This window comes from Pediculus humanus, genomic scaffold, assembly GCF_000006295.1.
Source record: "Pediculus humanus corporis 1103172108294 genomic scaffold, whole genome shotgun sequence".
NCBI lineage: Eukaryota > Metazoa > Arthropoda > Insecta > Psocodea > Pediculidae > Pediculus > Pediculus humanus.
The window spans coordinates 271,529-286,600 of record NW_002987863.1 but is presented as its reverse complement, the minus strand read 5'-3'; the positions used below and the strand labels follow the sequence as shown (position 1 = coordinate 286,600).

The window sequence follows — 15,072 nt, the reverse complement described above, 5'->3', positions numbered from 1 at the left end:
TATTATTATTATTATTATTATTATTATTATTATTATTATTATTATTACTATTATTATTATTATTATTATTATTATTATTATTATTCGTTTTATTTACTTTTTCGATAATTACTTTAATATATAAATAATAAGTTGATAATTTTTCAAAAAAAAAAATAATCGTGAAAAAGTACATAAAATATTATTATTAACTTGATTAAATTTAATCAACTTATGGGATTTAAAAAAGTTGGAAAAACGGAAAATTCGTTATTTTTTCTTTTTTACAAGAAAATTTTTTTGGAAAATTAGATCCGAGAGTAAAATATAATCTCAAGCGATCAAATCAATGATTAGGTTAATGACCTTTTATTTTTTCTTATCAACGAAGGCCGAAAATAAGGTTTTCTCTATTAAAAAAAACACATGTTTGTTTATTTATTATTATTGTTTATTTATTAACTGTTTTAATTATTTATAAAAACAAATGATACAAACGATCAGGTAGAATTTTAATAATAATAATAATAATAGTAATAATAATGATAAACGATAATGGGGTGAGATATTAATTAAATATCTGTAGGGAAAAAAATTTTTTGAAAATTTTTCTTTCATTTTTTTTTTACCTTTAAAATCGAAATTTCTTTTATTTTAATTGGGGGAGGGGAGCGGAAAAGTACAGGGGGAGGAAATAAAAGTGACGGTTAAAATTTTTACGAGAGAGACGAATGTAAAAATATTAATAATAATGATAATTTTCGAAACGATAAAAAATATCATTTAAATCTTTATCGATTTCATTTCCATGATAAAACTTATTTAAAAAATTTTATAATGTTGAAAATGAGGGGATGGGGGGAGGGGGAAGAGTAAAGGGAGGAGGTGGACCCCCGAAAAAAATATTAAAGTTGAAATTTCGAAAAAAAAAAAAAAGTTATTAAGGTCATGCAAACATAGAAATGAATAATATTTCACAAATAATTTAAAATATTTCAATAAATATATATATTTTTTGTCGTGGGATTAATAATGAAATGAATATTACGATTACCGTTTACATGTTGTACACGACAGCGTTATTTTTTTCTTCCTCCACGTTTTTTTTTTTTTTTTTCACATCTTCATTTTTATCTTACGCTTCAAAGCATTGACTTTTTTAAAATACTATTGAGACCATCACAAAAACAACATTTTATTTTATTTTATTTTATTTATTTATTTATTCTCTCTCCCTCTCTCTCTCTCTCTCTCTCTCTCTCTCTCTCTCTCTCTCTCTCTCTCATTTCTGTCAGTTTCATTTCATTATTTACCAAAAAAAAAAAAAAAATTTTTTTAAATCTCAGAAGGCCGTCCTCAACCTTGTTTTTATTTTATTTGTTTATAAGGCAAAAATATTCCCCCCCCCCCCGTTACTCTTGACTTATTATAAAATTTAACGCGTGAATTTTTTTGATTTTTAAACCTTTTTAAAAAAGGATTTTCTTTTTCGGGGAAGGGGGGAGAAGGGGGTACGACGACGACTACACTTTAAATCTTTCAACAACCAAAAAAAACTTTTTATTACGATATAAATTACGTTTAAATCACTTAAAAGTTTTTCATTTTTTTTTTGGAGAAAAACTTATCATATTGATAAATTTCGATATTAGTTTCGATTTATTTCGATATAAAAATCAAAGTGGAATTAGAAAATTGATCGCAACTCTTATAAAATGACGATTTTATTTTTTTAAAATAGGTAAATAGAAAGAAATTAAAGGGAGGGAGGGGGGAGAAAAAAGAAATCGGGCAAAAGGTTTTTTCCCATTATTTTTAAAATATATAAATAAAAAAAAATCTCAATGAGACAGAAAAAAAAGAGAGACTTAGAGAGAGAGAGAGAAAGAGAGTAAAGAAATAAAACCTCTCGAAAAATATTTTGAAACTTTTTATAAGATTAGTTGTTGAGAGGAAAAAAAAAAAGTTTTCCCATTTGAAAAAAAAAAAATTTTCCTTTTTTTTTTTTTTTTTAAATAATTTTTTTTTTTCATATTGAAAATTAATATTTTAGATATATGTAAACAAAGGAAAATGAGTATTTACATATGAAAAAATAATAATAATAATAATAATAATAATAATACTTTCTTTTAAAAGGTAAATTTTACTTGTAAATAACGATTTTGTAACGTTATACGTTGTACAAGTTTAAAAAAAAAAAAAAACATGGAGTCTAAATAACATAAATTTTTATTTTTTTGTTTACTTACAAAATTCCCCCCCCTCCCTCCCCCCGCCACTCTTTTCGCTTTCTTTTTTTTCCCTCACAATTTTCTGGTTTCTTATGGTATAAAAAAAAAAAAAACTATAAAAATTTAAATTTTTAAACGTAAAAAAAAAAAACGTGTCACGTCACATATTGATTTTTGCATTAACGATTAATAAAAAAAAAAATTTTTTTTTTCCCCCCCCCCATTGTTTATTTAACTCCCATTTAATTTTAAGTCGAATCCACAATAGTAAACACACAGGTAAATTTTTTTTTTTTTTATTAACAATAAACAATTCACATTATTTTCCTTGAAATTTAAAAAAATAAAAAATCCTTTCTTCCCTTTTTTTTTTTGTTTATTCCCCAAAGAGAGAGAGAGAGAGATTGAGAGAAAAGAGAGAGAGGGGGGTAGAGAAAATAAGGAAAAGAGTAGAAAATGAATATTGAAGGTATTAAAAAAGGATTTTTTATTTATTTATTTAATGCCAGGTTGACGTGAGGAATTTTTTTTTTTTTTTTTTTTTTTCATTTCTTCGAATGTATTTTAAAATGCGGAGAAAAATAAAAAAAAATGATTATAATGGAACGAATTAAAATCGATGGATTTTCATTATTATTATTAAAAAAAAAAAATTATTCATTAGTATAACCACGTCGGCCATTATTTGATTTTACAAAAGAATAATTTAAGAAAAAAAATTTATGTATTAATAGAAAAGGGTTCGTTTTTTCATATTATTATTTTCTTTTATTTATTTATTTTTAATACCTATTTCCTTCCTTTCTTTAACCTTCCCCCCCCCAATCGTATTTTTCATTCACTTTCATTTTTTAAATTGATTTGAATTTTCAATTTTTATTATTATTATTATTATTTTTTTTTTTTGATTTTATTAATGGAGTTGACGCTATTCGTGATTTATCAACAAAAAACATTTTAAATTTATTTATTTTGAGATTCATGGCGTTAAACAAAATATTACGTGCACATAATTGTTTGCAAAAAAAAAAAAAAAAAAACGTGAATGACTGATGGTTTAAAGTTACAAATGACTATAATTTATAGGAAAAAAAATTTAAATTTTTTTTTGTTTAAGCGTTAAATTGTAATTAAATTGTAATTTAATAAAATTATAAGTTATATCTATTTTTATTGGCACGAATTTTAATGGAGGAATGTGTGACTGATAAATAAAAAAAATTTATTTATTTTTTATTTATTTCAGATGAAGAATTTGGAGAAAAATCCGTTTCAGTTTTATTAGACGAAGAAGAATCTGAATTAATATTCGTGGATCATCCATCAGCCGAAATGTCTGTAAGTTTTAATAATTAAAAAATTAATATAAATAAAAATATATCGAAGTCTAATGTTTACATTTCGGATAAAATATTAATACAATTTTTCAACACCAGAATTCGTTGTTAATAAAGTGGCATTAGACGTGATTACGTTAGGTTCGTTCGTTCGTCCGTTTTTTTTTTTTTGTTTTGTTTAGTTGGCAGCGACGGTTGTCTGCCAGTTTTTATTTAAAAATTTTCGAAACGAAACGACTAAGCATCAAAGGTAAAATTTAATTAATTATTTGAATTTAAAAAAAAAGAAAAATTGTTAATTAAAAAAGTTTTCCCATTTGTTTTCTCTTTTAAATTTTTTTAACATTTCTACGAAATTGAATTGCCTAATTAATTGGGAAAACGGAAAGTTTTTTTTTTAAACTTTGTATAAATTGAAAATTATAGCCAGAAAATTGCATCACGACGTATCAACCTCAAGCATATATAATTGTTTACTCAGTAGTGGATCGATCGAGCTTTCAAATAGCAGAAGAAACTTTACAATCCCTTTGGAAAACAGATTCGATAGGATCAAAAGCGGTTATATTGGTTGGAAACAAAACGGATCTTGTACGTAGCAGAACGATCACATCTGATGGTAAAATTCAATTCTTTTTAAATTTATAATTGTTCACATTGGTGATAAAAGATGACATGATTGTTTTTCTTTTTATATCAGAGGGTAAAAACATGGCGAGATCGTACGATTGTAAATTTATCGAAACTTCTGTCGGTATCAATCACAACGTGGATGAACTTTTGGTCGGAATACTCACGCAAATCAGACTGAAAATACAACAGGCGACAAAACCCAAAAGGAATAAATCTCCTTTGGGTAGATGCATAGGAAAAGATAGCGACTCACCGAAAAAATGGAGAAAAAGTCGTTTGACAGCTAGTTTAAAAGTAAAAGGATTTTTGGGAAGAGTTTGGGTGAGAGACAGCAGAAGTAAAAGTTGTGAAAATCTACACGTTCTGTAGTAGTATTCAAAATAACAATTGGAAAATCAGGTATTTAACTCAAAAACCAACAAAATACAATAAAACCAGTTTATTGTTATGAAAACTTTAAAAAAAAAAAAAAGATTTGATTTTTAAATTAGTAATTAAATTATATCGACTTTTGTTATTGATGTTGCCAACAAAGTGCGCATGCGCCATTTTTACTTTTTGTTTTCATTAATTAAACTTTTTATTATTAAAAATGAAACCAAAAAAATTTTTTTTTTGTTTTCAGTTTACATGTTTGTCAATTTAATTGAAGAAAACTTTTTTCGTCGAGCAGATTGTAAAGCAACTTTTGGGGCAAATTATTTAACTTATGCTGTGACGCATATAAACAACAACAACAAACAACATTCATTTATTTATAAAAAAGAAAGGACAAAAAAAAGGTAAGCAATTTTCTATTTTTTTTTTTTGCATTTTTAATTAATACGATTTAATTTTTATTGAAACAAAAAAAAAAATGTTATTAACAAAAAAAAATTATTATTATTATTATTACGTAAAAAAAAAATGGGTCCACATCGTTGATAATTAACAATTTAAAAAAAATTTAGCATATGAAAACTATAAATAAAAAAAAAAAAAAAAATTAAACAATGGACGTTGTATATCAAATTGTTGTTATAACATCATTATTATTATTATTATTATTATTACCGCACATTATGGGTATAAGAAATTTTTTTTTTTTTTTTTTTTTTTTGTTAAAAAAATTAAAAAAAGGTAGTCGAAAAATTTAAAAAAAAATTTTTTTTGGGGCCTATAACATATATAAAACGAGACCAACCTTCTTATTAATTAGTAAAAAAAAAAGAGACATTTCAAGTCTGTCAACGGGGCCAACCTTAGTAAAATAAATTCATTGTTTTTAAACGTGCTTTAAAATTAATAATATTAACTTATTATCGTTTAATTATATTAATAATGATAATAATTACTATCAAAGCGTGTACGATAAACAATAATACATAATTTTTTTTTTTTGTTTGTTTGATCGTTTAGCTTGTACATAAATGCATAAAAACGTTTATTATTATTATTATTATTATTATTATTATTATTATAAAAAATTGCAATTATTATTATTACTATTAATAATTTGAAAATAAATGTAAGTTAAATTAATTAATTAATATGTGAAAAAATTTGATGATTAAGGATGGGTTTTTTTTTTTTTTAATTTTAGTTTTTGTAATGTGGGAACAAAAATCGCATAAAAAATGTTGTTTAGTAAAAAAATCAATGATTAAATAATAATAATAATAATAATAATGTTATTATAATTTAATACTCTCCCGGTTTTTGTTTTAATTAATCATGATTTAAAATAACAACAATTGTTTTAAACAAAATTAAACAAAAACAAAAATTTACACACAAAAGGATTTTTATTGTAACCGTAATAATGATAATAATATTGATTTTATATTTTTAATCATTTTAATTTATTATTATTATTATTTTTTTCCCCCCACGTAATTTTTTCAAGTAATTTAAATGTATTTATGTAAAAAAAAAAAAAAAAAAGAAAAAAAATCGATAGTGATAATGTAATAATAATAATAATAATAATTGTAATTACACATAGAGGGACCATAAATTTTGTAAATAAAAAAAAATTAAAAATTAAAAAAAGATCCCTTATAAAAAAAAAAATAATAATAATAATAATAATAATTCGAATGCTTTCTTTTTATTATTCATTTGTAAATGTAATTTGATGTTTTTAAAAATTTTTATGCACACACACACACACACACACACGAAATTATTCGCATTTTGTATATTTAATATAAATAATTAATAATAATAATAATGTAAACGTTTTTTTAATATTTATAGTCCGGGGGGAGGAGCGGGGAGCGGGAAGGGGAGGGTCGGGGGAGGGGCTTTTAATTTTTTGTACGAATAAATAAAAATCGCATTTACATTTAATTTATAATAAATTTTTTTTAGTTTATAACGTTTGTGTTAATTTTTAAGTTATAAACAAAAGGAAAATGTTTTGAAAATATTTTAGGTCCCCCAAAAAAATAATTTCGACGACGGTCTTCCTCCTAAAATAATAATAATAGAAAAAAAAAAAAAAAAAAATTCATTTGAAACAAACAGAAAAATCGACTGCCTTAAATTTTATTTATTTTTAATCGTTATTATTATTATTATTATCGATAAATGAAAGGCAGTGTATACACCGTGTCAATATTGGGGTCAATAATTTATTTTTTTTTTTTTAATTAAATAAATTATTTAGATTATAAACGTTCGTTATGGTAAAAAAATAAATAAATAAATTGTTGTACTAAAAAACAAAATTATTATTATTATTATTTCTTTTTTCATTGTAACTTTTTTTTTTTTTTTAATTGAATAATATAAATTATTACAATTTAAAATTAAGTTAAAAATATTGTTAACATTTTAATTTTATTCACGTTAATTTTAAACGAATAAATCATTAAATTATTATTATTATTATTATTATCATTCGTCATTTTGATCACGTGGTGTGACTCCTGTTGAAATTTCGTATTCGCCAATGACCCGAACATCTGCAAGAGCGAGACCATCGATGATCCCAAGCGACGATTGCTGCCGTTCTCCTACTCGAACTTGTGACTTGAGCTTTGCTCCCGCATCTGCAACAAACGTTTGTTTGTTTGTTTGTAAAGTAAACATTTTTAAATAAATATCATGCACGAAGACGACGACGACGACGACGACATACCTGGAACATTGTTTTATTAAAAGCGGATGTTTTCCCAAGAAAACGTGTCTGAAACTATCGACCATTAATTCCGGTTGGTACCCGTTTTCCGCGTGGATTTTATCCGGAACGTATTCTAAAAAATCTGGTTCGACGCCGTAATACAACTGGAGAAAAAAAAAAAAATTCAATCAATCAATCAATCAATCGTCTTTGACGGATAAGAATTTCCCGTTTAATTTTTACCTGCATTGGTAACGATTGGGTAAACAAAGCCGGACTTAAAACCTGTACCGTAGTATTGCAGAAATTCATTTGTGGTATTGACACTTGATTGGGAAGAGAACAACATTCATCTTGAAAGGAAGAAAAAAAAAGAGATGAAACGATCATCAAAGAACACGTTTAAAATCGAATTGCAAATGAACATACCCAACAAACTTTCGTCGGATTCCGATGTTTGAATTAATCTTGACAACAACCTGAAGAGCAAAGGCAAAACATCGAAATTTTCAACACTTCCGACGAATACCGGAAGACAGCTTTGACACAGCAAACCCCAAATTCTAATTATGACGAGCAATTCTCTGAGAGTGCTTAAAGCTTGGTAATCACGCGTCAGCGTATACTGAAAAATTCAACGCGTTTTTTAATATAATCTTTTTTCTTTAAATTAAAAATAAAATTGTAAATATTTACTCCAGAATTTTTATTGGACGTCGTCCTTTGTTCGGGTAGTCTCGCCAATAAATTCAACGTTAAATCTGCTATCCATTGAATTAACTGTTGAAGAGATTGCAGTGTGCTAGGTTCGACCGTGAATTCTTTCGCTTCCAAATGTAAAAGAACTTTGTCCACGTCTGTGACAGGATCGTTCAAAACGGCTGTAATGTGTGGTACGTGTACATAATATTTTAAGGTACGAAATTCATTTAATTAAATTTTGAAAACCGAGTAATTTTTTTTTTGTAATGTACCGGCTAAACTTTCAGCGGGTCCTTTATCATGATTAGACATGTCCGATGGCCTGAGTAAAGTCTTGAATGCCGTGGCTATAGAGTAGAGCATTAATAGGGATGTTAAATCAGCTACTCTTGACTGTCCATTTGCGGCTATCCTGAAAATAATTGTCTTCGTTCGAAGTGAAATGTTTCAAGAGAGAAATCTCCCTAAGGAAACCTGATAACGAACGTACCTGTACAATGACGTTTTTATACACAAGAACTGAACGTTGTAAAATTGTTTTGAAGCACCGTTTTGCCTGTTGAAACTTTCCGTAAATTTTTCAACAATTGCTTCCAACATTGATGACCTTATCGAAACCAACAAATCCCACCAATCTAAACCGGTTACCAAACAGTATTCTAAAAGTGTGCAAGCATACGGAACCGTTATAGGACCACCTGAACAAAACAAAATGAAAATAATGATAATGGAAATAAATAAAACGAAAAAAAAAATGGCGCGAAAAAAACTTGCCATGTTCGGATATCGGCGTCAGTCTATATAAATACAATTGACCGTGAGTATCAGTACAAACTAAAACGTTTCCCAACCAAGATATATCCATTCTTGATAATTTAACACTAAGTTTTTGATGTTTTGCCATTGTAGAATCTTCATTCCGATACGCATTGTTAATATTTGTCGTTGATACCTTTGAAAATATCGAATGTTACTTTCACTACTGACACGTCTTCCAACTGAAAAATTATAACGAACTCGTGCAAACTGACCTGTTTCAGAGATTCTCTAAATAAACAATGTATCGTTCCATCCGTGAGAGCAACTATGATGTACGAAGGAGGAGGTACCGTAGAGGTAACACTTAATTTACTTGTTGTTACGCATAGTATTTGACTAGTTGCCCTAAATTGAGATTGGTGTTGCCACAGCTGAAACATTTATTGTCATTATTCGGTGCTCGATCGTTTAAAGTGCGTGAATTTTAGAGTTAACAGAAACTTGCCACCGTTTTAAGAGGTTCAACAGGAGCAGAATGTTTCGATTGAAATAATTTATGAATAGGCAAAGGTTTTTCCCTAAGTTCCCATATTTCGATTATACTCCCAGATTCACCATTCGCAGCTACAACTAAAGAATCAGTATCTTCTCTCACGACAAATTTCAATTCAACAATTTTACGACCTGAAAAAAAACAATTTTTTTAAAAATAATATCAAACTAAAATTGAAAAATTGAAAGAAAAAAAAAAAAAAATTAACTTACAACTGCTTTCATTAACAGGAATGTTTTGTAGGAAAAAACTAGGTAGTGCCTGGGAAGTTATGATACATTTATCATCAACTTTTTTCACAGAAACTCTATAACACTGAATAGGTAGTTTGACGTTACCGCTGCTCACAGCTATTAAAAATTGACCATCTAGAGAAAATTTATGAAGTTAATAATTTACTACAAATGCTTTTTAGATAAACATACTCAAAATGTCATACTTTTCCCATAACATATATCGGCAGATGTAATCCTATTTCTCATAGTTCCTAAGCTTTCAGAAACTGAATGCAATGTAGAATTTTGTAAGTCTTTTGTAAGTACAATTATTCCAACCATTCCAGTCGCAGATACTACTAAGCAACCTTCGAGAGGTCTTCCACCGAAACTTTTTACAGAAGGTGCTACCCTGTGATGACTAAACTTTTCACTGTATTGAAAATTATCTTTCTTTTCTATAACTAAACTTGTCTAAAAATTTAAACAAAATTTACCTTTTTTTTTTTTTTTTTGAAAAAAATTCCACTTTAAATCAAATCAATTATATTACCTTTCTGCCATTGTGAAAAAATGCAGCTGACAATATTTTTTCTCCATGAAATACTGCTGAACCGTAACAAACCCATTCATTTAATATGTGTTCTTTCATTCCCCATATTTGAACCTTTCCATTCAAATCTGCAATCACTAAATTTTCACCTCCTAAATCCCATTCTAATACTGTTATAGTACAAAGATTTGATGTGACTCTAAAATCAAAAGGTATATTTATTAAGTTATTTTTAAATTGAAATTTTTTTTTTTAATTCTCGACAAAAGTTCAATTTTTAAATACTTGTGAGCAAGCCATGGCGAATTTAAATCAGCTACATAAACATGAGATCCCCAAGAATTTGCTGTGGTATCTGTTACGGTGGTGACAGTTGTAAAAGCCAATAAATTTTGATTTGAAATAGAACATAGCGAACAACCACTGGTTAAGCTAGGAAAAATTACACATAAATTATTTATCATTCTCAAAATTTTCATTTATTTTTGTCATAAATTAAATAAGTAATCAACTTAAGATAAATAAGATCAACTTTTACCAATGATTAAATATAATTTTAAAAAAAAATCTTATGTAAATATAAATAACAGTTATTAATTGTGTTTACCTTTCGAATTGTTTAAGAGGATTAATAGTATTGTTATTTAATTTACGAGAAACTGTATAAAGTAAATCCATTTTTTTTGGTAACCCTCTTCATTCTAATCACTCAGACTGACTATTTTTTTTTTTTTTAGGTTTCGTATTTTCGTTTTAAATAATAAAAAACGTTTACGAATGAATATTTAAGAAAATTATGAATTCATAATAAAACTTTTCAATGTCTTTTCATGCGTATTCGATAACATTAACTCTCTCACAAGCATTAAACTTAACTTTTTTAATGTCCCTACTGCCAACAAAGCTTCCTAAATAAACATTAAATTTATAACGTTGGTAGCACGGTCGTATAGAAAATTTCCAAAACGTAATATGTTATTTTATTTACTTGAGGAAAGGTTTGCTTTAAAAATAACGTGTAAGCCGGTAAAATATTAACTCATATCTTGTTTTGATTTTCAGGTAGAATAATTTTTACGGAATCTGTGTCGGGGTTTTCGCTGGATTCTGAATTTCAGTGACAAAATCCGTCTTTTTATATTTATTATTAAGAGAAATTTAAAAAGGTATTGTGCGTAAGAATAATCATAAGGATTCATTACAGAATTGACATTTCTTGTTAATTTATTTTTAAAATATTTTTTGATTTGTAAAAAACCGTCTTTTTAATCGTTAAATACGAGAAATTTGTGATAAATTAAAATTAAAAAAAACATTATGTGTATATATTATGCTGAACATATCTTGGCTTGGGATTTCACCATTTTAAATATAACAAAACGCCCATCTAAGAAATTTTGTTATTTGTTAACTTGTTTTCGTTTTTTTAAGCGGTTACATTTTTTTGTTTTGTTTTTAATTAAAAATGAAAAGTTTTTTTAAAATTTATTAGCCGGTTTTTTATTAATTACATCGTCGCAATTTTTCCGAATCATTTTTCGAACGTATTAGAATGAAAAAGAAAAACAAACTTAATTAATTTTATTTCAAAATAAATATTTTATATGAGAATTTTATTTAAAATGTAACGTAACGAATTAATTAATTTGATTGAACTAAATTAATGAATGATTTTTAAAAAACGTAATGTTTTTTTTTTTTTTTTTTTTATTTATTTTTATATATTTATAAATTGTTTATTGTTTTTAGTGAATGTAAAGGAGAAGATAATGGAGCAAAGGCAAACACAAAACTTTCCAAATCTTCCACCCAATGTTTTCATACAATATACAACCCCACAAAATAATGGGGATAAAAATTATTATAAAATTGAAAACATACCATTCCAACCGAATGCTGTAAACATAAATCTTGGTCAACCAATTTCATTAATTAATCAACCATGTGTTTTAAATCAAAACAATACAAGTTTTATTGGTAATTCTTGTGTGACTACTGCTGCAGCTAATTATGTTAGTCTGTCTACAGGGAACTGGAATCATGGAATGCAACAAGTACATTTTTGTTAATTTTTTTAAGTTTAACTCCGTTTGTACTAAACAAAAGTTAAAATTTCATTTATCAATGTGTTGTAATCTATTGTAAAATGCATGTTTTTCATTTAAAAATTAATTTATTATTTCAATAAATGTTTATTTACAGGTAAAACCTGACGATCAGATGATTTATCAGATTATGTATCCGATTATTGATAACACTGGTTCGTTAGATGGTCATCAACTTGCGACAAAACAAACTGTGGATGCTAATGTTCTTACGACAGGCACTTGCACTGTTCTTAGTCCTGCAAAAAATATTCCTAAAAAACATATAATTAATAGTTATACAGTGATAGAAAAACAAAATCAATATACTAATACAGAAGCAGTATCCATTGCAGGTTGTTTTATAATTTTTATAATTTTTTTTTTTTTTATGCTTTTTAATTAAATAATTTTATATTTAATTGATGATAACGAAATTAAAAATTTTAGTCGTAGGAGATGAAACTCATAGCTTGCAAGAATTACAAGAAGAAATTGATGAAAAGGGGAAGAAAAAGGGAAAAACTAAAGAAAAAGAAAATGAAAATAGTAGTTTTGGATGTCAAATTTGTGGAGAAGAATTTAAATCAAAGGGTAGTTTGAGATTTCACATGTTTCATCACAATCCGAAATCTAAAAATAAATTTCAGTGCATCGGGTAAGGTTTGAAGTTGTTTAAAATGTTAAAATTGATTTATTTTGTTTTATTTGGTGTTGAAAAACGTCATTTTGTAACACATGTCTTATATTTTTAGGTGTAATGAAGGTTTTGAAAAAGAGAAATTAAAACAAGAACACGAATTGAATTGCGAGCAAAATTATAAATTAGCAGAATTGGAATGTTGTTTTTGCGATTTGCCTTGTAGTACTCCTAAGCAGCTTAGAAATCATGAAAATAAACACAGGCCAATTAGAAAAACTAAAAGGTATAGAAATACATGTGTTTGCATTGAATGCAAAAAAGCATTTGACGCCATTTTGTCTCTAAAGGTTTGTTTCTTTTAAATATAATTATGTACACATTCGCGGATTTTCACGAATTATTTTTGATCGTTTATTTTGTATTTCAGGTTCATATTCAGAAGCATCACAAAAAATCACACGTTAAACCTTTGGAAAATAAACCGTTTACGTGTAGTGAGTGTGGATTAGGTTTTCGCTACGAAAGATCTAAAATAAAACATGAATTTAAAGCTCATACAAAACAGGAGTCGACGTCATTATGACAAACAATGGACCGCTACATTGTTAACAACAATGTCAGCGGTCAAACCGGAGAACAGGTTAATAGTTAACAACAACAAAAAAACAAAAAAAAAACAACAAATCAACGGTGTTTTTAATTTTTATTTAAAATAATTTTTAGCCTGGTCCTGAAAACAAGGGGTTAGACGTAGGGGTTAATGCGGGAGGAGAAAGTACCGTAATTACAAACGATCCTCAGACAACTTACATAATTCACCCAGGTACAAGTAAAATGATAGAAGCAGCAAGTTTTAAGTTAGACGCAGAAGATCATCATGGCGACATGGAAGATATTGAGAGCGATTCGCAATTCGGTACCAAACAAATTGTAGACAACCAATTTAGCGAAAACGTTAGCAACACGACGTATATAATCGACAATAATTCGTCCAGTTCAATCGATGGCGTTCGAATTGCCAATCACAGTTTCGTACCTGTTGTAGACTCGTCCCTTTATAATATATCGGGTAAACGTTTATCCTCACGCATGTTATTTTTCGATTAGAAACAAAAAAAAAAAGTAAAATTTTTTACGTTAAAATTTTGGTTTTTGCAGTTGCAGGTGGCACTGCTCAATACACGATAGGTGGCGTCGTCAATCCGGGGGTAGGAAATTACATAATCGAAGCTCCGGCTTATATCGTAGAAACAAAACCGGTAGAAACGCATGCAATGTACATACCTCAACCCGAAGACTGTGGTCAAACGGTTCAACAACCGGAAGTGGAAGAAGAACGCAAACCGGGAAAAACGAAAAAGGCGACGGAAAAAAAGAAAAAGGAACAAGAAGTGGGTCCGTTTTTTTGTTACGTTTGCAGCGCGCAATTTCACACGTCGGCCAGTTTACGGTTTCATTCGTATCATCACAATCGTAAGAGTAAAAGGTTTTCGTGCATCGGTTGCGAAAAAGCATTTGAAAAAGACAAGGAAAAAGAAGAACACGAACTCTCGTGCGAAGTTAATTACACGAAAAACAAATTTAAGTGCATATTTTGCGATTTGCCTTTCGGCACGCCGAAATCGTTGAGAAATCACGAAAATAAACACAGGCCGGTGAAAAAGACGAAAAAATACAAGCACATGTGCATTTGCATAAAGTGCAACAAAGCTTTCGACGCCATAAACACGTTGAAAATGCACATAAAAAAAATACACGGAGGAAACGCGGGTTCGGATAAAAAGAAAAAAAAGAAAAAAGCGGACGAAACACTTCCGGTAGACGGCGGAAATGAAATCAAATTCGATAATTTCGAATGAAATAACTATTTTCCCGAATTCCCGTCGCTTTTAAATTTTAAAAAATTTTTAAAAAAGTGCTTTCATTATTATTATTATTTAAAAAAAACAAATCATTTTAAATCACTGAAACGTTAAAATAATAATTTAATAAAAAAAAAAATGAAGGAAAAATAATTAATCGCAAAAAAAAAAAATAAGGTGCTAAATTTAAAAAAAAAAAATCAAAGTGCAAAAATAAAATAAATAAATTTTTATATATATATATATATATTTAATAACAATCTTATGTATGTATATATGTACATATTAAAAACGGAATAATATCGTACAATTTCCGTTTTAGCCTTAAAAAAAAAAAAAATTTTTTTTTTAATAAAACAATATTTTTTCTGTCAGTATTATTAATATTAAAAAAAAATATGATCAGCATATA

At 27.2% G+C, this 15,072-nt stretch overlaps 5 protein-coding genes across 5 annotated transcripts in view; 3 read left to right on the top strand and 2 right to left on the bottom strand.

The window, feature by feature from the left end:
- Phum_PHUM550210 (GTP-binding protein REM, putative) overlaps positions 1 to 4,552 on the top strand; it is a gene marked incomplete at both ends in the record, with an annotated part of 7,537 nt that extends 2,985 nt beyond the window's left edge. Inside the window, 3 exons of the mRNA XM_002431784.1 lie at positions 3,460 to 3,551; positions 3,977 to 4,169; positions 4,251 to 4,552. Coding sequence (XP_002431829.1) covers positions 3,460 to 3,551; positions 3,977 to 4,169; positions 4,251 to 4,552 — 587 coding nt within the window. The remainder of the gene's footprint in view (positions 1 to 3,459; positions 3,552 to 3,976; positions 4,170 to 4,250) is intronic.
- Positions 4,553 to 7,079: 2,527 nt separating this feature from the next.
- On the bottom strand, positions 7,080 to 9,190 carry Phum_PHUM550200 (Thyroid hormone receptor-associated protein complex 95 kDa component, putative; the record flags this gene model as incomplete). Its single annotated transcript, XM_002431783.1, has 9 exons — positions 7,080 to 7,218; positions 7,308 to 7,453; positions 7,533 to 7,642; positions 7,719 to 7,914; positions 7,986 to 8,170; positions 8,264 to 8,403; positions 8,482 to 8,689; positions 8,736 to 8,943; positions 9,023 to 9,190. 9 exons carry the CDS (start codon positions 9,188 to 9,190, stop codon positions 7,080 to 7,082), a joined length of 1,500 nt encoding a protein of 499 aa, XP_002431828.1.
- A 50-nt stretch (positions 9,191 to 9,240) lies between these two features.
- On the bottom strand, positions 9,241 to 10,749 carry Phum_PHUM550190 (uncharacterized protein; the record flags this gene model as incomplete). Its single annotated transcript, XM_002431782.1, has 6 exons — positions 9,241 to 9,434; positions 9,516 to 9,671; positions 9,743 to 9,992; positions 10,072 to 10,270; positions 10,357 to 10,503; positions 10,679 to 10,749. The coding sequence occupies 6 exons, from the start codon at positions 10,747 to 10,749 to the stop codon at positions 9,241 to 9,243; spliced, it is 1,017 nt and encodes a 338-aa protein (XP_002431827.1).
- Positions 10,750 to 11,840: 1,091 nt separating this feature from the next.
- On the top strand, positions 11,841 to 13,381 carry Phum_PHUM550180 (Gastrula zinc finger protein XLCGF64.1, putative; the record flags this gene model as incomplete). The annotated part of the gene is made up of 5 exons (XM_002431781.1): positions 11,841 to 12,125; positions 12,304 to 12,451; positions 12,606 to 12,813; positions 12,911 to 13,145; positions 13,226 to 13,381. The coding sequence occupies 5 exons, from the start codon at positions 11,841 to 11,843 to the stop codon at positions 13,379 to 13,381; spliced, it is 1,032 nt and encodes a 343-aa protein (XP_002431826.1).
- A 6-nt stretch (positions 13,382 to 13,387) lies between these two features.
- Positions 13,388 to 14,657, top strand: Phum_PHUM550170 (uncharacterized protein; the record flags this gene model as incomplete). The annotated part of the gene is made up of 3 exons (XM_002431780.1): positions 13,388 to 13,438; positions 13,522 to 13,867; positions 13,957 to 14,657. The coding sequence occupies 3 exons, from the start codon at positions 13,388 to 13,390 to the stop codon at positions 14,655 to 14,657; spliced, it is 1,098 nt and encodes a 365-aa protein (XP_002431825.1).
- Between the last annotated feature and the right edge of the window lie 415 nt (positions 14,658 to 15,072).